Raw genomic sequence first — 25,000 nt, 5'->3', positions numbered from 1 at the left:
TGTCCTGCGGTGGGTTGGCACCCTGCCCGGGATTGTTTCCTGCCTTGTGCCCTGTGTTGGCTGGGATTGGCTCCAGCAGACCCCCGTGACCCTGTGTTCGGATTCAGCGGGTTGGAAAATGGATGGATGGATGGAATTACACACAAATGTACATTAAATTTAATTTGTAAAATATATATGACTCCTAATGAATATCAAGTAATCATATTTAGGAAAACTACATTAAAACAAAAATTCTGGCAATTCTAACAGACTAATCTTTTATAAGTTTTCTGTATATATATCTTACTGTTAATAAAATAAGCCGCAAAGTATATATACTTACCAAATTAATGCTACCAGTTGGAGAACCATTAGATGACTCTATGAAGAAGAAGAAGAAGAAAAAAAATGTATATATATCTGTGGACAAAGGTCCAACACATTGCATTACAAAAATACAGAATGTGTACTTCAGGTAAACAGATAATTTCCTAACTAAAGTCAAATAATGAAAAGGGGATCCACTGAATCCATGATCTCAAAGTAAACAAGGTTAGTTGAAACTAAAAAGAAATGAGGAATTATTGCATACAGATTAATCATTTTTGAAGTTGTCTCCAATTGTTGAAACTAATGCAAGGACTGAAGAAAATAATATATACGGTAGTAAGGTACATTCAAGATTATTTACCACATTTTGCCAACAGTAAACAAATACATAAGTTAAAAGAATCAAAGGCAAAATATAATCACAAAGGCTACTCTTGACTGAGAATGGATTGTTTAATACAGACATCACGTTTACAGAGTAAGCAAAATTAATGCTACCGGTATAATAATACAGTAGCAGCCTACATGATGCAGAATGGTAGAATTATGTTGTCTGAGACATGGTTAGAGAGAATCAAATTATCATTTTACTTGTACAGGACAGGAACAAAGGTGAGGCACTTGTATATATATTTTGTATTTACTGTAAGTTAAACCAAATTTCTAAAGACCACTGCGTCCCTCTAGTGCCTTACTTTTAACTGATACATCTCTCGAAGAAATTGCTCTAGATATAATTGGACAACTAGAGCTATTAACTCACAAGCACAAATATGTCTTAATTGCAACTGATTATTATACCTGGTTTACTAAATCCATATTGCTTTAGGTCGTGAATTCTAAGACAGTTGCCTGCAGGAGTTATTTTACTGCAAAATTAATATACTATACTGCAATATACAATCATCCACTTGATAATGAATAAAAATAAAAATGTTGAAGATCGCAAACCACTACATGTATAATGCTTTGAAGAAAAAAAAAAATAAAATAAATAAGATACTTTCACTAGCACAAAACATCTGAGTTCAAATAATATAACATGTAATTAAATAATTATGGAACAGCATATTTTTGGACAAAATTATAAACGCTGCTCTTAGAAATGAAAAAATGTAATACTAAATTTTAAAAAGACTTTTGAAACCGGAACATGATGACTTGGTAAAAGCAGTTACGTGTAATTATTGGGTATTAAGTATCAGCTTCTGCCAGATGCACATCAGGTCATCAATATAAGCAATTATTAGTTAGGTTGAATGTCTAGCAACCTGATTAAGTTTCTTCATTTCTTGATTTTTCAGCTCACTTCATGACACAGTGAAGTTGAAATAATAACAAAGGATTTTACTGTGGAGTTGAAATAATAAAGGATTTTACTGAGTCAGAAGTATGAAATATTGTCTATACACATTCTGAGTACTCTCATATTACAGAGAAGAGGTTAACACAGATTGTATTTAGTTCACCAATCAAGATTTTATCAATGTAGTCCCATAAATAATTATAAAGTTCATGAGAGGTTTCAAAATACTAGTAATATGAGAACACCTAGCTTCACATTTCATAAAGTCAAATACTACATCTTAAGCATTTTTTTATATTCAAAAAAGTGATCCTTATACCACTAAACTAAAAAGTGTTCTTGATTTTGTTATTGCTTTACCTACCTGGAAAAGCACTGCAATACCACAATGTTACTTGCAGACATGGAACATTATTCACTGTTGAGCCTTAGACCACTAGTGTACAATGTAAAAAGCAGCAAAACAATATTGCCTCATAAAAACACATTTACGAATTAAGAGCAGATAGGACATTACTACAACAATATTTTAGAACTTTGGACATATATTTTACCTCCATCTCCGTCATCTGACCCCTTGTAACTAGGTTCCTTCAACATGTCAAGTTCAGCTAACATTCGAACATAAAGAGGATGCAGTTTGAAAGATGGATAAAACTTTTCATCTCTTAGCATTATGTCATATACCTTTAAGGGAGAGGAGGGAAAAAAGTCAGTGCTCTTTTCAAGACTATATTCTAAAAAATACTCATATTATGAATCTTACAAACAAAAACATATTTTCAGAATGTAACAAAACACAACTCCAGTAATCTATTGCTGCTAATCAATTTACAAATTTTAAAGATTGTGCAATATGACATCACAACAATAATAATTAACTTTAAACAACTCACAACTACAATTGGGTTTACAAATTAAAATCCACCTGGGTGTAGAATTATGTGAATGAATTACCTGTAACAATAGTCTTTATATATTCATACAGAACTTGGGAAATTGTTATTTTTGATTGCTTTGAAAGTTCAAAAAATACACCACAGCAGAATTTACAACATTAAAAACAATATATATAGTTTTGTGATATCTGCTGCCAACAGTTTCTTATATAAAGCAATAGCACATACATCAGATCACTATAGTTCACACCACAATAATTATTTAAATCTTTACAAATGTTCCAAAGTATACAAATTAAAAACATTAAAAAAAAAAAAATTAGATGTCAACAATTATCTGATATTTTACTAATAGGGTAACATAAGCCATAATTATGTAGATTCCTGGATATTTTATGTACAAAAATAATTGCTGCTACATAGCTTTACGAAATGCCCAGGCACAATTGGGTATTTAGTCTTGAAGAAGCTCTTGTTTGCCTTACTATGGACTATCATTCCAACTAGAACTGACTTCTATCTTATATACCTATCTTCTGTCCACTGCTTATGAAATCAACTCCGGTGACAGAGAAGCAGGAACAAAGAAATGGATGGACACATACTTATTGAGGTAGAAGAGAGGTTAACTACAGCAGTGAAACACTTTTGTGCTGAAATATGGTTAACAGGTTCTATATTTGTTGAGGCTGTGCCGTTAAAATGGTTAAAAATACACAGAAAGAGATTCAGCAAGTAACTGGAAAAAAAAAGTGAGGAAATGAAGTCTGACATTTTACGCAGTCCTTATTTACTTGAAAAACTTTGTGTTGAGCATTTCCACATATTGCATGGATAATAATATTAATATAAGTTTTGTTTCATCAATAATAATTCACAGAATTTATGCTCTGAGCATAAAAGAGCATAAAATAAATACTTATTTTCTAAAACTATAACAACCTCAAGCAGCTGCTTATATAAAAAAGTAACTTGCTGGGGCAAATATGCTAAATTCATCACTGTTTGCACAAAAGCATATTTTTGCAAAACTTCAAATTTATGAAACTAATTTAAACAACAAAAGACATTACCTTTCTTTGGATATCATCAAATATATCAGGCGTGGGATCTTCTTTACTGAGTTTATCTGCTAACCTTGCCACCAAATATTCATCCACATCTACTCTAGGAGATGCCTTAAAAATGCAAATAGATCCATTAAAATAACAGCAATGCTCTTCTCAAACATGATTTTTTGGTATCTTACATCCAAAAATATGCTTCGCTCTGCTGTGCAAACTGAGGTCCAAGTGGTTGACATGCCCTCCTTCTAATGATATAAAGCCAACTTTATTGTTTGCATTTAACAAGATATGGGTAAAGACATTACTTCTGGTTGAGTTACTGACTTTAACATATATGTTTGACAAAGTATTGCAATGCTTATTTCTATTGGAAATACAGTCATATGAAAAAGTTTTGGGACCCCTCTTAATTCTTTGGATTTTTGTTTATCATTGGCTGAGCTTTCAAAGTAGGCACTTCCTTTTAATATATGGCATGCCTTATAGAAACCGTAGTATTTCAACAGTGACATTAAGTTTATTGGATTAACTGAAAATATGCAATATGCATCATAACAAAATTAGACAGGTGCATAAATTTGGGCACCCCAACAGAGATATTACATCAATACTTAGTTGAGCCTCCTTTTGTAAATATAACAGCCTCTAGATGCCTCCTATAGCCTTTGATGAGTGTCTGGATTCTGTATGGAGGTATTTTTGACCATTCTTCCATACAAAATCTCTCCAGTTCAGTTAAATTTGATGGCTGCCGAGCATGGACAGCCTGCTTCAAATCATCCCTTAGATTTTCGATGATATTCAAGTCAGGGGTCTGTGACGGCCATTCCAGAACATTGTACTTCTTCCTCTGCATGAATGCCTTTGTAGATTTCAAACTGTGTTTTGGGTCAATGTCTTGTTGGAATATCCAACCCCTGCGGAACTTCAACTTTGTGACTGATGCTTGAACATTATCCTGAAGAATGTTGTTGATATTGGGTTGAATTTATCCAACCGTTGACTTTAACAAGGGCCACAGTCCCTGAACTAGCCACACAGCCCCACAGCATGATGGAACCTTCACCAAATTTGACAGTAGGTAGCAAGTGTTTTTCTTGGAATGTGGTGTTGTTCTTCCGCCATGCAAAATGCTTTTTGTTATGACAGAATAACTCAATTTTTGTCTCATCAGTCCAAAGCACTTTGTTCCAAAATGAATCGGGCTTGTCTAAATGAGCATTTGCATACAACAAGTGACTCTGTTTGTGGAGTGAGTGCAGAAAGGGCTTCTTTCTCATCACCCTGCCGTACAGATGTTCTTTGTGCAAATTGCGCTGAATTGTAGAACGATATGCAGATACATCATCTACAGCAAGATGTTCTTGCAGGTCTTTGGAGGTTATCTGTGGGTTGTCTGTAACCATTCTCACAATCCTACGTATATGCAGCTGCTGTATTTTTCTTTGCCTGCCAGACCTGGGTTTAACAGCAAAAGTGCCTGTGGCCTTCCATTTCCTGATTACATTCCTTACAGTTGAAACTGAGAGTTTAAACCTCCGAGATAGCTTTTTGTAGCCTTCACCTAATCCATGATACTGAACAATCTTTGTTTTCAGATCTTTTGAGAGTTGCTTTGAGGATCCCATGCTGTCAGCTATTCAGAGGAGAGTCAAAGGGAAGCACAACTTGCAACTGACAACCTTAAATACATTTTCTCATGATTGGACACACCTGTCTATGAAGTTCAAGGCTTAATGAGCTAATCCAACCAATTTGGTGTTGCAAGTAATCAGTATTGAACAGTTACATGCATTCAAATCAGCAAAATTACAAGGGTACCCAAATTTTTGCACAACCAGTTTTTCACATTTGATTTCATTTCATACAACTATGTTTTGACACTTTCCTAGTCTCTAATTTGCTTTCATGAGAAAGATCTGATAATTTGTCTGCCTTAAACAGACTTCCTCTTTTCCCAGAGTGCTCCTTTAGAAACAAAAAAAAAAAACAATTTGATTGGAGATGAATTCTATACAGTTTTAATCTGGTAATGACAATGAGAGGAGCATGGTTGGAGTTGACAATACATTTACAAGATTTAATAACAGGCAAAAAATAATTACTGAAGAAAATCATCAATTTTTGATTAAGTGTGATGTATTCTCTTGCATTGTGCAATGCATTGTGAAATTGTCTTTGCAGATTTACTGTAGATGTTATAGTTGCTGCTGAGGACCTATACATGTCTGGATTTACTGTAAAAGGCAATTAAAGTTTCCAGCCATTATATTTTTATCAGTGCTCAAATTAGGAACTAGTGCAAATACATAAAATCTCAGTCATCCTAATTAGGTGCTGATATATTTAACAGAATTACTTTAGAGTTGAATAAGTTTCCCATAACCATGACACACTACCTTTCAGGATCAGATGCTACATCTGTTTCTATAATTAGGATTGCTTTATGAGTTAAAATTCCCACACCTCTGGTTTTCTTATGAATAAGAAAATATACCTGGAATGAAAGATTTGGCTGTTCCAGCCCCTTTTACACAAAACTGTTCCTTACTTCTCAGGTGAGTCACCTATAAAATCACTATCTTGGCCTTTAACACTAGAATTACCAGAGTCTACGAAAAAACTCGTAGATCCAGCCCACCTTAAAACCATTCACACCTCTCCACCAGCGTCCTTTGTCCTCTAAATGTGCCGATAAAAACAAGCTGCAAGCAGCCGGCTATTCCATCCCTCCACCGACTTAGAACGTGCATGAGCATCTCCCAGCTCATGCCTTGATTGATTATCTGGGAGTGAAGTGGAGTTTTAGAGTGGAAATAATAGATCGTCATTTGGAACACACGCATTTCATGTGTGTTCCGTTTCTACAGTAATCTGTGTAAACACATTGTTAAAAAAAGAAACTTTTTCATATTTTAGTAATAAATGTTACCAAATGTAGGCATAAACTATAGAATGTGTGAAGCATGAAGTCCAAACATCAAATAAACACTTTCACAAAAGGTTCAAGAATGATACAACAGCTTCTGTGGCGTAGCGGTAAGATTTGCTGTCTCAGAGTGCAGCAGGCTTACAGTCCCTCAGAGACCAGAGTTCCATTCCCCGTTGAGGAGAAAGTGTTCTTTTTTTTTTTCTTTTTAACCTCAAACGGACAAAGTTTATAAATTGGTATGCACTGGCAGTTAATGAGATCGTTATATTTTCATGTGGGATGCTCCTTTTAAAATATTTTTTAACAACTGAGACTGCAATTAACATGAACAAGTGTCCTTATAACTGTTATTTTTAAGATCCATAACACACTGACAGACACAGCACTGCGTAATGGAGAGACAGACAGGCAGAAAAGTCACTAAATATATAAATAAACAGGGAAGGCACATGTACTGAAAGAAAAAAAAGATCAACATGTGCGTTGATCCTGCTGCACTGAATAAGCTCACGCGCTCTAATATTACATTCCCCCCCCACCCCCGATCTGACTCTAAGTAACAGCGCAAGTACAGACGCAAACCAAGTGTATGTGTGTACTGTATAATATTAACAAAAAGAGCAGCTTATTACTGAAAACAGCAAATACAGGAGTGAGTGGGTATCGAACCGGGGACTCTTGATCACACTTGGTTTGCGTCTGTACTTGCGCTGTTACTTAGAGTCAGATCGAGGGGATGTTAGAGCGTGTGAGTTTATTCAGTGCTGCAGGATCAACGCACATGTTGATCTTTTTTTTCTTTCAGTAATAGCGCCAGCATAAATCCACACCCGATCTGACGCTGTTTGTTTTCAAATAATATTGCATTAGTGCGATGATGTTTTCACATATATTGTCTCTTTCTTTCAGGAGTGTAATAGAAACCACAGCATAGAGAGAAGCATGTACATTGTAACAGGTACACACATTGTAAATGTAGGAAGGATGATCCTTGCGTGTGTGTGTGAACAGTTAACATTTTAATCTGATGATTGCATATAGCACTGAACTTACTGCTCTGTACTATTCTATCCTCTGCATGTCCTGGAGTACAAAAGAAACAGCAAACAGCAACATGTGGGGACTGGCAAGATCGGGGGAAAAAAAAACACGCAGTCACTGATTACAAACCGCAAGATGTTATGTGAATGAATATGAATAATATGAATAATGTTGCATCCATGCCACAAAATTTTCCGAACTGTACTATACAGGTCATAAAACAAATAATTCCAAATGTCATATATACCTACGTCTGTTTTTTTTTTTTTTTGGACATCATACACCATAAAGTGCACACTAATTCAGCATGAGCAGGAACACTCAATAAAACTGAATAAAACAAAATCAAGTGATGGTGAGATACAAAGAAGGCAGATTTGCCAGCATTTGTGTGTCAGCTTTAATCCATCCAGATGAGAGAATGTCCAGTTCCATTGTCTCAAAACACCACTCACATCTCCAGTTATTCCGTTTCAAATGAAAAATAACAGCGTCAGATCCCTGGGTGGGGGGGCGGTAGTATGTATCGTGATTTAGAGAGAATAAAAGTTAAAAAGACGTTAACTTTTACAAGTACTATAAATGCACACCGTGTGTTACAGACGCAAACCAAATGTGTGTGTACTGTATAATATTAACAAAAACAGCAGCTCACTACTGAAAATGGCAAATATAGGAGTTAGTGGGGATCGAACCGGGGACTCTTGATTACAAGTCAGCAAATGTTACCGCTATGCCACTGAAGCTATTGTCTCTTCTTTGAACCTTTTGTGAAAGTGTTTACTTGATCTTTGGACTTCAGGCTTCATACATTATATAGTTTATGCCTATATTTTGTCATTTACTACTAAAATATGAAAAACGTTTCCGTTTTAAAAATGTGTTTACACAGATTACTGTAGAAATGGAACACGCATGAAATGCGTGTGTTACAAATAGCGATGTATTATTTTCACTCTAAAACTCCAGCACTTCAGTCACTCCCAGATAATCAAACAAGGCATGAGATGGGAAAACTTAGTGAACGTTCTGCGGCGGTAGGGGATGGAATAGCCGGCTGCTTGCTGCTCTTCTTAATCAGCACATTTAGAAGACAAAAGACGGTGGCGGAGAGGTGAGAACGGTTTTAAGGTGGGCCAGATCTACGAGTTTTTTCGTAGACTCTGGTAATTCTAGTGTTAAGTCAGTGAGATGAGAGAAGATTTTTTTCTCTTTAGGTCAATAGGGTCAATACAAATTTAGACCCAGAATAAAAGCAGACAGGTAGAAAGAGGTCTGCTTTAATAACTTTCTCTGCACAGTGCACAATCTGACTTTTGAGTACTGAAAGTTCTCCCTATGTGAAGTATAAACAGGGCCAGAGCTGAAAGGTTAAATCATGTTTCATTAAAACCTATGTACTTTATTAAAAACTTGGATACATTTTTTTTATAACGTAATAAGACATGTATTACAGGTCATTTATTTGTTTACCTTTTCAGAAAGGTACTGCTCATAAACTCCAAGTGCTGCAGCCTTCAATAGTCCTTTGGTCTGGTTTGTTTGCTTCTTTCCATCCTTCTGCCAGCTCAACAAAACCTCTAGTTGCTGCTGTGCTGTGACACGATAACCTTCGACCGTTAGCCAAAAGAAGAGGTGAGCCTGTCCTCCAGTCTGTTGCATGTAATCTGCAAAAGATATACATCTCTAACAGTGTTCTCCTTTTCAGACTGTCTAAGAAGGACAAAAATAAAACATTAGCTCATATCATATCTTCATTTTTTCACCAATTTAAAAAGTTCATTCTTCATACTGTGTAACTATTTAGCTAAAATAGCAAAACACAAGTTCATGCTCTGAAAACACAACTGAAGAGCTTCATACAATGTCCAATTTTTCAAAAGGAAGTAGTAATACACAAAAGACAACTAGATACTGAATGAAAATGTAAAGTGTAAAAATAACTCAAAAGAATAATACATTTAAATCAAAGCTTTCATGTAAATTTTCAAGTATGTTTACACATGGAGTATACTCACAAAGTTCTAATTTAAAATAATTTCCAGCAAAATGCACCAAATTGTACAATTTACATTACTATCTAATTTTAAGTAATGTCTACCAAGGTCCCTTTTATTCTGTGTTTGTGCTTTTAAGTAAAATTATTTAAATAAAGTAGGGAGCATGCACCAAATACAGTGCTATGCCGCACACACCACATGACAAACCATCCGGAGTAGGACTCGAGTGCAGCTGTGCAACAAGTGACACCTCAGCCCCACACTGAAAAAAAGTGTTTTTTATTCTCTCCCCCCACTCCCCCCAATACCCAGGAGGGAGTATTTTCAGGTTAAAGAGCCTAGGTTAAGGGCCTTGCTCAAGGGCCCAATGGAGTAGAGTCACTTCTGGTGTTTGTACGGAATTCAAACTGGCAACTTCTGATTGCCAGCACAGATCCCTAGCCTCAGAGCCACCACTCCTCCCATGATTTCAAGAAGAACTTTGTTTAATTAATTCTCTTCATTTTGGTTTAACTAATGTCAATCCACCTTTTGACCACATCTAATTTCAAGACATTAATTTGTAGCAATAGTAATATATAAAACATTTGTATACCAATTTTTACATATTTCAAATCAGTGTTACCTGCACCATTTCATTAAAACTATATGATGAAGTACATCTCATATATATTTCTCTTCTGGTTCGTCCTGCTTCCTGTTCAAAAGTGGTCCCAACCACACGACATTTCTCGATTGCTATTCATCCTCTTCCAAACCCTTCCCTACGCTGTCTGTGGCTCTTCTTCAAAACCGGTCCCGCCCACCGCAGCCGACAAGGCATTTCCCAATTCCTATTCCTGCTCTTCCAAACCCTTCTCCATGCTGCCTGAGGCCTCCCATACACCTCCACTCTGCTTTTCTCGATTCCTATTCCTCCTTCGGACTACCACATTCCCCGCTCCTCTCTCATTACCCCCATTGTGGTCACGTCACCGCCCTATATCTAGCCTGACCGTGTGATGTGTGCACCTGGGAGTCTTTTCCTGAGCCTGCTACAGAAAGGTACTCTGTCGACCATTGGCATTGGTTTCGCTCCTTCGTATTTTCGTTATACTGCGACGTTGTTTCCTAATCCTTTGTTGTAAAATGAACGTCAGTATCTTCTCTGTCAACGGGTTTTTGTGCAACGTCATCTCTATTCCGGGATCCAGCAACTGCCTGTTCCTATCAGTGGATTATTTCTTGACACAAACGGTTGACGAAGGCAATGCACTCTCACTACAACATAGGGCAGTAGATTTCATTGCATCACATTGGGACAGATTTGGAGACGTTCTTCTTGTTGTTCTTTCCAACGCAAGTCGAGTTATCACAACAAGTCAGAGAGTACTATCAATACATGGCAACATCTGGAGTTTATGGTGGTGAAACTGAAATTCAAGCTCTTTCCGAGATTCTCCATGCTACCATTGTCATTTACTTCAAACACGACACCAAGATCCCGCCTTGCATTTACAATTCTGGAAATACTCTCTTCATTTACCTTCTGTACTCAGGACAACTGGACAATGGCCACTATGAAGCCCTCCTACTGATTCATGTCTCCAAAGCAGCATATAATGTCTGATAACACCAACACATCAGTCCTCAGTCATTCTTCTCTTCCATAAAACACTACAGTTTTGTCTACTGCTACAACCTTCCGCTGTGACATTTGTAGTAAACCTTTCAAAACAAAACCCAGCCTTGCCAAACATAAGAAAATTCACTGCAACGACAAATTGTTTCAGTCTCACACTTGCACAAAACGTTTCACAATGCAGAACTATCTTCACAAACACACAAAAATTCACTCCGCTGAAAAATTACCTGGCTCCCACTCCAGTAACACATTCTTCCAGTGCGATTCCTGCAACAAAACTTTTCAATCGCGAACCTCACTTGCTAAACACAAGAAAAGGTATTCTTCCCAACAACTATATGAGTGCCAGAAATGCAATAAGAAGTTCACTACACAGGATTGTCTGACTAAACACAACAAAACTCATTCACAACTCTTGCAATGCGGCATCTACAAAGCAACATTTCCAAACCAATGCAGTCTCAGCAGACATACACACAATCCTCTTCCCATTACCACAGGTACATCTTCACCTAATCCCGGTCTTCCTGTCCAAGAGTACAACACTGGGACTCCAGACCAGCAGTGCAAACACTGTCATGCACTATACTGGCCTGCTGAGCGTAATACATCCAACAAGTACTCGAGGTGCTGCCACAACAGTAAAGTAGCTTTACCACCTTTGCGGGAGCCACCTGTGTCTTTACAACAGCTTCTTACACAGCAAACATCAGAAGCTAAAAATTATCGTGAACACATTCAAGAATACAACTCTTCTCTAGCGCTTGCTTCCATGGGTGCATAGATAACTCAACCTCCTGGCCACGGACCATACAGTTTTAAAATACACGGGCAAATTTATCACCAAATCTCTTCACTATACGCTAACACTTCTACCTCTCCAGGATATGGACAGTTGTATGTTTTTAACACAGCACAAGCTACTGAAGTACGCTTACAAAATAAAGCAAACTCTGCATGCAGCGAAAATTTACTTCTCCAGCTAGATTCCATGCTCAGAACCATCAACACCTTTCGCTAAATCATACAAACACATGCACAAAATCGCTCAGTCCAATCCAACAGCATCTGTATGAATGGTTTTCAAGGAAAACCCTAGGCAGGATTTACGATGATACAATACCCCGACATGTCACACTGATGTTGCAGCGATTTTCATCAGAGAAGATGGCGAACCGCCTGCCGAAAGGGACATTTGCATCTATCCCATAGGCAACTCCTGTAAACAGATTTCCACGCTCAATATGAATTGTGATCCTATGGTTTACACACTTTTATTCCCTTATGGAGACATTGGCTGGCACAAAGATTTACAACATGTTCCTGTTAAAAGAACCGCCAAGCAAATAAGGCTTACTCAATGCCAATTTTACACGTACAGATTAGCAATAAGGAATACATTTAGTATTTTGCACTCCAGCGGCAAACTATTCCAACAGTATGTTGTAGATGTGTATGTTAAAACATAGGGCGCGCATCTCAACTATCTCAGATAACATCAACAAGATCGGCGCGTGGAACAATACAAAGGACTATCAGACGCACTGCAAGCAAACACTGAAAATAACAACGTACGAGTAGGTAAAATGATCATATTACCGTCCACATTACCAGGAAGTCCAAGATACATGCAACAAAAGTATCAGGATGCCATGGCCATAGTATGTAAATTCGGAAAGCCTGATTTATTTATCACTTTCACATGTAATCCTTCTTGGCCGGAGATTTTACATGCACTGTCGGATACCAAAAGACCAGAGCACAGACCTGATATTGTAGTACGAGTCTTTTGGATTAAGCTGCAGGAATTACTTAGAGACATTCTACAACAACATCTTTTTGGGGTTGTTATTGATTATATTTACGTAACTGAATTTCAGAAGCGCGGCCTTCCTCATGCCCACATGCTGTTTACTCTTCACAATAATTCTAAAATAAGAACCAAAGATGACATTGATAAATATGTCACTGCTGAACTCCCTAACCCTAACACTGACCCTAAGTTATTTGAAATTGTTACTAAATGCATGGTACACGAACCATGCGGTACAGCAGGTAACCCAACAGCATTGTGCATGAAGAATGGTACTTGCACCAAGCGATTCCCGAAAGATTACAAGGAACACACGCAAAAAAACATTAACGGATACCTAATCTATCGCAGAAGAGAAGGGCCAACTGGACAAATAGGCAAGTTTATAATTGATAATCGATGGATAGTTCCGTACAACCCTTGGTTGAGTAAAAAATTCAATGCACATATTAATGTCGAAGTTTGCTCATCTATAAAGTCCATCAAATATCTCTACAAATATGTTCACAAAGGTTACGATGCAGCTTCCATTACTTTACAGCAAGAACATCCTAACGATGACATGGTTCATGATGAAATCATGACTTTCTTGGACGGAAGATATGTCAGTGCTCCAGAAGCTATGTGGCATCTTAGTGAGTACAGTATGTCAGACAAATCTCACACAATTATACGATTGCCTGTCCATCTTCCCGAACAACAAACTGTCCTGTTTCGTGAAGGTCTCGAAGAAGAAACCTTAAATCAACAAGCAACGAGAAAAACCATGCTAACAGCATGGTTTGACCTGAATAAGATGGATACTCATGCGAAATCACTCCACTATATAGACATTCCACACTTTCGATTTCATGGCTACCGTGTGGAAACGACGACTCCGAACAAGTAACGCTATAGGTAGGATGCCATTTGCCTCTTTTCAAGACTCTGAACACTACTAATTACGCGCCCTCTTAATACGGTTTCCAGGAGTTACTACTTTCCAGGAGCTTAGAACCATAAATGGAAACATATACAGCTCATTTAAAGCAGCATGTCAAGAGTTAGGTCTCTTTAACGATGAGAAGATTTGGCACAACACACTTTACGAAGCTACACAAAGTAAGATGTCCATAGATATGAGACAACTCTTCGCTATCATTTGTGCCTTTGGGGAACCTGTCAACTTCCCAGACCTATGGCAAACACAAACTGGCAATTTGCGAAGACCTGTTTACTAAATATTCCACTGACACTGCACCGACGCACGCTCTCTCGGAAATTAATGAAACACTCCAGTGCTATGGTGTGACTCTTCAACAATTTTATCTCCCAGTCACCGAATTCATCCCACCTCATTATCCAACCTGTGTTGACATTCTCCATGAACAAAAATTAGCTGCAGATTACACACAACACCTCAACGACGATCAGCGCACAGTCGTACAAACAGTACTGCAGGCAATATACAATCCACCTGTTCATTCCAAGAAATGTTTCTTTCTCAACGGCACCGCTGGAACAGGCAGGTCCTTTATATACAAAACCCTCATTCATTCTGTTAGAGGTAGAGGAGACATGGCAATAGTGGTCGTTTCAACTGGAATCGCAGCAACTTTGCTACCTGGCGGCCATACTGCACATTCCGTGTTCAAAATACCTCTACAAATCACACCAACATCAACCTGCAACGTGAAGCAAAATACCAAGGATGACAATAATATACTTGAAGCGAAAATTATCATCTGGGATGAAGCACCAATGACGCATTGTTATGCATTTCAATCTGTTGACAGACTACTGCGAGATTTCACTCAGGAAAATACACCTTTCAGTAATAAAACCATTCTTCTTGGTGGAGATTTCCGCCAAATACTGCCTGTTATCTTCCGCGGTTTTCGAGCCCTCACCGTTGCCTCTTCCATCAACAAACACGGGCTGTGGAACGAAATAAAAGTCCTAAAACTCACAAAAAATATGAGAGCTCTCAAAAGTGAAACTTAATTTGTGCAATGGCTTCTTCAAGTTGGGGAAAGTAAATCTGGAGACACGACAGAACTACTTTCTCAATGGTCTACCACAACAACAAGACCCAGTTGCTCAACTTTATGGTGATATTAATTTCTCGACTGTGACTCCCTAAGAACTTGCTGCAAGAGCAATACTGAGCGTCACAAACGATGATTCTCTACATATTAACAACAAAGTTCTTGATCTTATACAGGGTGAAAAAGTGACCGTCAAGAGTGTAGATACAGTAGTCAGTGACGATCCTAATGATCAACTAATATACCCACAAGAGTTTTTACACATCCTCACACCAACTGGCATGCCTCCCCATATCCTTCATCTGAAGGTAGGAGCTGTAGTTATGCTCCTCCAAAATATAATGCCATCAAAAGGTCTTTGCAACGGAACAAGACTCATTGTTACCCGAATACATATAAATATTATTGAGTGCAAACTGATTGCTATCCAAAATTTTGAAACAATCTTCATTCCCAGAGTCTCTCTCCTTCCTTCCGACACCAATCTCCCTTTTAAATTTAAACTCACAATTCCCACTCAGACTTGCCTTCTCCATGACTATCAAAAGTCCCAAGGACAAACGTTTGCAAAGATTTGCGTTAATTTACAACAACCAGTCTTCAGCCACGGTCAGTTGTACGTGGCTTTTTCTAGGGTTAGATCTTTCGACTCATTATCTGTCGTCTCCACCAAAACACCTATTCACAACTGCGTCTTTCAAGAAGTATTTATTTCTTTTTGATTTCTGAATTCCTTTCTCACCGTTTTCCGTTCCTATTCTTACACCGCCGTATGCTACGGCGGGCATCGGCTAGTACATAATAAATCCTTTGTGTATATTATATATATATATATATATATATATATACACACATATATATACATATACACACACACACACACACACACACACACACATATATATATATATATGACTTGGAAATAAACACTATATCTGAATATACTTGTGAAAGTGATAATGATCTTGTACTGTTTGCCGGAACAGAGTAGGAGGACATGTGATTGTTGAAGTATACAACTTAAATGACTACACCTCCTCTGAAAGCTAACATATACAGCGCTCTCTCTCTTTACAATTAAGATACATTTAGGGTTCCTATAAAACAGCAGTATGTCAGCAATGCTGGTTTACCAATTAAACATGTCAACACTAATCCAGATGGTATGTTTTTTTAATTTTTTTAACAAAATGATAAAAGGCTATGTTGCAAAAATGAGTTTTTTTTTCCTGAGGCTAATTAAGTGTAATTAATTAGAAGATCAGTCTATGGAACCATCACATTCAAACAGGTGTAATCAATTCACCTTATGTACAACCCATTAAATGACTTCCAGACATAATGCGAACAATGGAACCACATGGGAGAAATTTGTCCAGAGACACAAGAAAGTTAAGTATTTCATTGCACAAAAGAGGACAAGGCTACAAGAAGATAAAATAATCAATGTAATTAAGTCAAAATACAGTAGCAAAAATGATGTAACTCTGTCACAGACATTCTAAAAATACAAACACCCTGAAATGTTCAGGTCATCTTTGTAAGCTGTTACCTCATAATGAGCTGTGGTATGCATGGTTGCCATTAATGTAAGAAGCAATTTCTTTGATGAGACCAGTGAGATATGCATGGTTGCCACAATGAAGCATGGTGATGGTAGAGCTCTTACATGGGGATGCAGGAGTTCTAAAAGTGTTGTAGAATTGTACTTCATCAATGGCAACATTAATTCACAGATGTACTTTTTAATGCTGAAAAAAAGATGCTACCTTCCACCACACCCTGGCAATTTTTCAATATGACAATGATAACAAAAATTCTTCCAAAGCCACTACAGCTTGGTCAAGGAACCTCATACCTATGGAGCGCCTGTGGAGAATTCTGAAGACAGACATTGCGTAGTATTCCCCATCGAATATCAAGGAGATCATTCTCCAGGAGTGGAACAGGAGAGAAGAGGCAATATGTTGTGAACTAGTGCACTTAATGACAAGACAGATCAAGGCAGTACTAAAAGGTCATGGAGGACATAGTAAGTACTAGACTATTACATATTTGTAGAATGTGATCTAGGATGTACTCATTTTGCCAAAACTGATTTAATTAATGCCATTTTTAAGTGTGTGTATACAGTATGTTTCCCATTTAATTCTTCAATTAATACAGCATACTACTGCATTGCATTGCAGTAGCTAAATACAGTACGTGGTAAATACAATTGATTTCTATAACCTGTTGTTTTAAATGGATAAATGCTTGTCTAATGTAAGTGATAATAAACACAAAAATAATAAATACAAAATAAATGCAATGACATATCTTGTACACTATGTTCTGCAGTTGTAAGTCAAGTTTTTGAAACATTCAGAATTTACTTTATTCCTGTAAAAATCATTCCCAAAAATGAGATTTTCATCTAGGCTTACTAGTATCAGTAACAGTCTGACTAAGCAAAGACCACAGAACAAAATTGTACGATTTTCTATGATTACTGTATACACTGTTAAATAATTAGGGTCAATAATGAGAAAACGTGTTTAACACTAGAATCCCTGAAGCCTACGAAAAAAGTCATAATGCCAGGCAACCTTAACTTTAAAATTTAAAAAAAAAAATGGGCAATGATGTAAAGGTGACACTGTGGAAGATTCTGAGATTGCACAGTGTCTTACTTGTATGTTATTTTCTTCTACAAGCACATAAAATACATCTGGCTTCAAATTCCTTTTTAATACCAGTTCATATACTTTTTCCATTTTTGCTTTGAATATTTAATTAATAGGATATTATTGGTATTAGACCCCTTGAAGACATACCTTTTAAAAGTTGTTTCTCAATAAAAAAAATGTTTTGTTTTCTGAAAAGCAACCATCATCCTGTCATTAAAAACTGTTATACAAGATTAACATTTGATGATTTTTTGATATCATAAATATGTAAGAAGTTACTTTTAAGAAGGATTATAATTTAAACCTTATCTATTCATTTAAATCTTTATTCCAACCAACTTACTTCTTTATAGACTAATAAAATTATTAAACATAAACTGACAGGATAAGACAGAAGGAGGAAACTGACTTTATAAAGGACAATTGTCCATCACAGAACACTTGCAAATTCACACCCAACCTCACTAAAAATGGGTCCACTTAGAATAACTAATTTAACTAGAATGCATTACAAATAAAACAGGAAAGCAGAAATTATAGCTGGAGTGGGACAGTTGATCTGTTCTGTTCTCCAGGATAGATCATTGAATTTTGTCTACTTTCTGGGAAAATCCCACCCTTAGTTTGAAAATGACATTGGTTACATCATTATAATTTAAAACTGTTGTGCTCAGTATTATCTAGTAGGTATTTGCCATTCTGTGAAAATGTTCATTGCCTATCAGTTGAAAGCATATGATGCCTGTAACAGAGAAAACACCCAGTATGATTCTCTGAAGTTGCATGCTGTGCAGATTGTATAGATACAACTATATAGTATCACCATGTACAATGAACACAGACAGATGCAAAATAAAATAAATAAACAAAAAATAATATCTCTATTTCCTTCGAGGGGCTAAGGATCAATTTTCAGGTGGGCCATGAGTCATGGCAGGTGAATTCAATCACAGTTACAACAATGTCAGAAAATGAATTCAATCACAGTTACAACAATGTCAGAAAACAATGTTTAATTTCTGCATTCTATATAGATATATACTGTATAATATATATATATATAGATATATATATATATATATATATATATATATATATATATAGATATATATATATATATATATATATATATATATATATACACACACACACACATACGTATACATATACATGTACAGTGCATCCGGAAAGTATTCACAGGGCATCACTTTTTCCACATTTTGTTATGTTACAGCCTTATTCCAAAATGGATTAAATTCATTTTTTTCATCAGAATTCTACACACAACACCCCATAATGACAATGTGAAAAAAGTTTACTTGAGGTTTTTGCAAATTTATTAAAAATAAAAAAAAAAACTGAGAAATCACATATACATAAGTAGATAGATAGATAGATAGATAGATAGATAGATAGATAGATAGATAGATAGATAGATAGATAGATAGATAGATAGATAGATAGATAGATACTTTAAGTATTCACAGCCTTTGCTCAATACTTTGTCGATACACCTTTGGCAGCAATTTCAGCCTCAAGTCTTTTTGAATATGATGCCACAAGCTTGGCACACCTATCCTTGGCCAGTTTCACCCATTCCTCTTTGCAGCACCTCTCAAGCTCCATCAGGTTGGATGGGAAGCGTCGGTGCACAGCCATTTTAAGATCTCTCCAGAGATGTTCAATCGGATTCAAGTCTGGGCTCTGGCTGGGCCACTCAAGGACATTCACAGAGTTGTCCTGAAGCCACTCCTTTGATATCTTGGCTGTGTGCTTAGGGTCATTGTCCTGCTGAAAGATGAACCGTCGCCCCAGTCTGAGGTCAAGAGCGCTCTGGAGCAGGTTTTCATCCAGGATGTCTCTGTACATTGCTGCAGTCATCTTTCCCTTTATCCTGACTAGTCTCCCAGTCCCTGCAGCTGAAAAACATCCCCACAGCATGATGCTGCCACCACCATGCTTCACTGTAGGCATGGTATTGGCCTGGTGATAAGCGGTGCCTGGTTTCCTCCAAACATGACACATGGCATTCACACTAAAGAGTTCAATCTTTGTCTCATCAGACCAGAGAATTTTCTTTCTCATGGTCTGAGAGTCCTTCAGGTGCCTTTTGGCAAACTCCAGGCGGGCTGCCATGTGCCTTTTACTAAGGAGTGGCTTCCATCTGGCCATTCTACCATACAGGCCTGATTGGTGGATTGCTGCAGAGATGGTTGTCCTTCTGGAAGGTTCTCCTCTCTCCACAGAGGACCTCTGGAGCTCTGACAGAATGACCATCGGGTTCATGGTCACCTCCCTGACTAAGGCCCTTCTCCCCCGATCACTCAGTTTAGATGGCCGGCCAGCTCTAGGAAGAGTCCTGGTGGTTTCGAACTGCTTCGACTTACGGATGATGGTCAACAGACAATTCCTTTGACTTCATGCTTGGTTTGTGCTCTGACATGAACTGTCAACTGTGGGACCTTATATAGACAGGTGTGTGCCTTTCCAAATCATGTCCAGTCAACTGAATTTACCACAGGTGGACTTCAATTAAGCTGCAGAAACATCTCAAGGATGATCAGGGGAAACAGGATGCACCTAAGCTCAATTCTGTGCTTCATGGCAAAGGCTGTGAATACTTATGTACATGTGATTTCTCAGTTTTTTTATTTTTAACAAATTTGCAAAAACCTCAAGTAAACTTTTTTCACGTTGCCATTATGGGGTGTTATATAGATAGTACTGTGCAAAAGTTTTAGGCAGGTGTGAAAAAATGCTGTAAACAAAAAATGCTTTCATAAATATAAATAATGATTGTTTATTGTTATCAATTTACAAAATGCAAAGTGAGCGAACAAAAGAAAAATCTAAATCAAATCAATATTTGGTGTTACTACATTTTGCCTTCAAACCAGCATCAAGTCTTATAGGTACACTTGCACAAAGTCAGGGATTTTGTAGGATCATAGTCAGGTGTATGATCAACCAATTATACCAAACAGGTGCTAATAATCATCAATGTCACATGTAGGTTGAAACACAGTCATTAACTGAAACAGAAACAGCTCTGTAGGAGGCTTAAAACTGGGTGAGGAACAGCCAAACTCTGCTACCAAGGTGAGGTTGTGGAAGACAGTTTCATGTCATGGCAAGATTGAGCACAGCAACAAGACACAAGGTAGTTCTACTGCATCAGCAAGGTCTCTCCCAGACAAAGATTTCAAAGCAGACTGGGATTTCAAGATGTGCTGTTCAAGCGCTTTTGAAGAAGCACAAAGAAACGGGCAACGCTGAGGATCGTAGACGCAGTGGACGGCCAAGGAAACTTAGTGCAGCAGATGAAAGACACATCAAGCTTATTACCCTTCGAAATCAGAAGATATCCAGCAGTGCCATCAGCTCAGAACTGGCAGAAACCAGTGGGACCCAGGTACACCCATCTACTGTCCGGAGACGTCTGTCCAAAAGTGGTCTTCATGGAAGAGTTGCAGCCAAAAAGCCATACCTCCGACGTGGAAACAAGGCCAAGCGACTCAAGTATGCACAAAAACATAGGAACTGGGGTGCAGAAAAATGGCAGCAGGTGCTCTGGACTGATGAGTCAAAATTTGAAATATCTGGCTGTAGCAGAAGGCAGTTTGTTCGTTGAAGGGCTGGAGAGCGGTACAATAATGAGTGTCTGCAGGCAACAGTAAAGCATGGTGGAAGTTCCTTGAACGTTTGGGGCTGCATTTCTGCAAATGGAGTTGGGAGATTTAGTCAGGATTAATGGTGTTCTCAATGCTGAGAAATACAGGCAGATACTTATCCATCATGCAATACCATCAGGGAGGCGTATGATTGGCCCCAAATTTATTCTGCAGCAGGACAACGACCCCAAACATACAGCCAATGTCATTAAGAACTATCTTCAGCATAAAGAAGAACAAGAAGTCCTGGAAGTGGCCCCCACAGAGCCCTGATCTCATCATCATCGAGTGTGTCTGGGATTACATGAAGAGACAGAAGGATGTGAGGAAGCCTACATCCACAGAAGATCTGTGGTTAGTTCTCCAAGATGTTTGGAACAACCTGCCAGCCGAGTTCCTTCAAAAACTGTGTGCAAGTGTACCTAGAAGAATTGATGCTGTTTTGAAGGCAAAGGGTGGTCACACCAAATATTGATTTGATTTAGATTTCTCTTTTGTTCAATCACTGCATTTTGTTGATTGATGAAAATAAATGATTAACACTTCCATTTTTTGAAAGCATTGTTTACAGCATTTTTTCACACCTGCCTAAAACTTTTGCACAGTACTGTGTGTATATATATATATATATATATATATATATATATATATATATATATATATTCACGGCATTCGAAGTCTGTGTCACAATCTGATTGTATGGGTGGTTACCTACCAGGTAACGCTTGTGGTTGGCCAGCAATCTGCTAACATCCGCCACGGTGCCCTCAGTTTGTGAAGAGCAGATCATAGAATGGTTGAAATAGTTTACTGTCAAATAGTAAACTATTTCAACCATATATATATATATATATATATATATATATATATATATATATATATATATAAAACATATAATATATATAATGTACAGTACATATAAGAGTTTTATTTAATGAATGAATTGTAGTTAAGGAGACCTGGGTTAGCTTGGAGTTTGCATGTTCTCCCCGTGTGTGCGTGGGTTTCCTCCAGGTGCTCCAGTTTCTTCCCACAGTCCAAAGGCATGCAGGTTAGGTGCATTGGTTATCCTAAATTGTCCCTAGTGTGTGCTTGGTGTGTGGGAGTGTGTGTGTGTGCCCTGCGGTGGGCTTGCACCCCTGCCTGGGATTTGTTCCTGCCTTGAGCCCTGTGCTGGCTGGGATTGGCTCCAGCAGACCCCCGTGACCCTGTGTTAGGATATTGCAGGTTGGAAAATGACTGACTGACTGAATTGTAGTTCATTAAGATTTTTTAACAATCTTACAAGGTCAAATAATTTGTTGAATGTAAGCAGTAAACAATGGGATAAAAACAAAAAAGCTCAACTAAGCTATATACCAACTAAGGAGAAATACATAAACCTCAATCAATCCACAAAACAAAAATGTTTTAGATTTTTTTTAAACTAAAATGACAAAAAGATGCAGAATTTGTCATAATTCACTACCTTAACAAGAATATTTATTAATTTATTTTTAAAAACTTACCCATAAAAAACTGTAGTGCAATGTTATGAACTAAAATATGTTCCAGAGGAATTATGCAAAGTTTTCCGAAGTTTGCTGCTAGTTTCAAAGCATCAATTTCCTACAGGATATTGGATGAACAAACTGTTGTTATTTAATCTACATTTAAAATACTATTGTTTAAAGACAACATCACTGTAAAGTACTGTTCTAAATTACGAGAAAAGAACACTTCTCAAAAGAATACTGTCTTAAATGCAGTACCAGAGCAAAGATAAGCAATAACAATATAATAAACTTGGTAGACATCAGCAAAAAAAGGTGAAAAACAAGTAAGATATGTGAACATTAATAAGCTAGATTATCCAAAGCTTTAACGTTAATGATTACATTCAAGTAATGTCTCAAATTTGTTTATATAATATTCAATTCAGAATATAATTCCATTTCTCTTGTTAATGGTCAATTATATTGCATTTATTTGTTTTGCTTTTAAATACTTCTAGAGATTTGCAAAAATAACTGTGTATATTATAAAAAGAAACCTCACCTTTCCTGACTGCAATCTTTGTATTCTTGTTTCGCAGACTTTTTTAACAAACATTAGACTATTTATTTGATTCTTTATAAGATTAATATCTGCAATAAAACATGGGATAATTTCATAATTAACCACTTATATGCATCATATAGAGAATTTTAAAGTAATAATTGCAAAATACAAAATAAGAAAAACACAACATATACAGTTATATCTAGAAATATTCCCATTGGCAGACCATTTAGGTTAACTATATTTTGGAGGAACTTAAAAAAATGTATTAATAGTTCTTTTTTTTTAAATCATCATAATTATAAGGAATTATATTTTTGGCATTTAAATACTTTTATGTTTTACTAGAAGATAACAGAGGAGCTAGAACATACACGACACTTTTCCTGCTTTTCACCATAGTAAATAAAATGCTATTGTATTTTTCACTAAATCAAAGCGGGAAAGCTTGTCTGAAAAGGAACAAATATCCAAATTACTGGAATTGGTTACATCTTAGAGTCAAACAAGTCGTCAAACCTACAAATACACACCAGTTCAATACTAGTATAAAAACTATAAATTGCTAAATGGCACTTGAAACTGGACTAGAAATGGTTGCTACAATTAGGGGAGAGGAAAATAAAGTGCTATGAAAATGCACAGCAGCAGTGATGTTAATTTTAAGTGCTAGAGGTTTATGGAAAAAAATATCGCTGTTGAAATCTATTGCCTGCGAAATTTGGCAGCATCCAAACACAGAAAAGAAAAGAACAAGCATAAGAACACATACTAATTCACTAGAAATAGTTAAATGTTAAAAAAGTGAATTTTTAAAATAGGTTTACACCTATTTGCTAAAAAAACAGAGCTTTAAATTGAATAATATACTACACTCGTATGGGGGGAAAAAGGGGCATTCTATATATTAAAGATTCTATTAGGTCAAATGTTTTAATATTTCTCATAATGCACTTCTCAGTTTATAAAAGATTACAGAAAAACTGCCAAAAAGATCAGGAGAAGGTATATGACATCAGATATATTGTTTTGCAAATATTTCTTTTGTGTAGTAATTTATTAATAATAAAACATTTACAGTAATTCATAATTTTAGAAAACAATAAAATTCAGTGCTGGCATTATTTAATCATGTTTTTTTACAATTGGCAACTGACATCAATAATCTTAAAGGTAAATATACAGTATATGCGGCGTTTTTGTATTTTATGTTTCAAGTTCTTTTCTAAAAGGAAACTAAAGAAAATAACATTTTTACAATACCATAAAACACTCAGAATTACAGTAGAATAACTATAAAGAAATTTATACTGATATTGGATTAAATAAACCTGATTAAAATATGAAAGTCAAAAAGCAGTGAAACAGTCTGTAAATGTATCTATTTGATGAATGCTGCAGCCTAAGGCAGAAAGCAAAAGCTTACCCTGGATAATTATATAAATTATACTCAACTCTTACAACAATTATAAAGCTTGATGAGATTTCCCAAAGTAATTGTTTTGCTGCTAAAAAGCATTTCTCAGATGACTGAACAAGTTAACACTTGAAGAATTTCCGGCTCCAGGATACTCCTTAAAAACCAGGAGATTTAAACAT

At 36.7% G+C, this 25,000-nt stretch overlaps 1 protein-coding gene across 2 annotated transcripts in view; it reads right to left on the bottom strand.

The window, feature by feature from the left end:
* Positions 1-25,000, bottom strand: part of LOC114642709 (sorting nexin-13-like) — a 115,007-nt gene that overhangs the window by 70,213 nt on the left and 19,794 nt on the right. For both annotated transcript variants that reach the window (XM_051936168.1, XM_051936170.1), the window contains exons 5-10: positions 23,399-23,487; positions 22,870-22,969; positions 9,031-9,224; positions 3,591-3,695; positions 2,173-2,305; positions 326-363 (exon numbers count right to left, since the gene is read on the bottom strand). In XM_051936168.1, coding sequence (XP_051792128.1) covers positions 326-363; positions 2,173-2,305; positions 3,591-3,695; positions 9,031-9,224; positions 22,870-22,969; positions 23,399-23,487 — 659 coding nt within the window. The remainder of the gene's footprint in view (positions 1-325; positions 364-2,172; positions 2,306-3,590; positions 3,696-9,030; positions 9,225-22,869; positions 22,970-23,398; positions 23,488-25,000) is intronic.

Source organism: Erpetoichthys calabaricus, chromosome 13 (assembly GCF_900747795.2).
Source record: "Erpetoichthys calabaricus chromosome 13, fErpCal1.3, whole genome shotgun sequence".
Classification (NCBI taxonomy): domain Eukaryota; kingdom Metazoa; phylum Chordata; class Cladistia; order Polypteriformes; family Polypteridae; genus Erpetoichthys; species Erpetoichthys calabaricus.
Note: the sequence above shows the minus strand (reverse complement) of the source record. Positions and strands in the feature narration are given on the sequence as shown.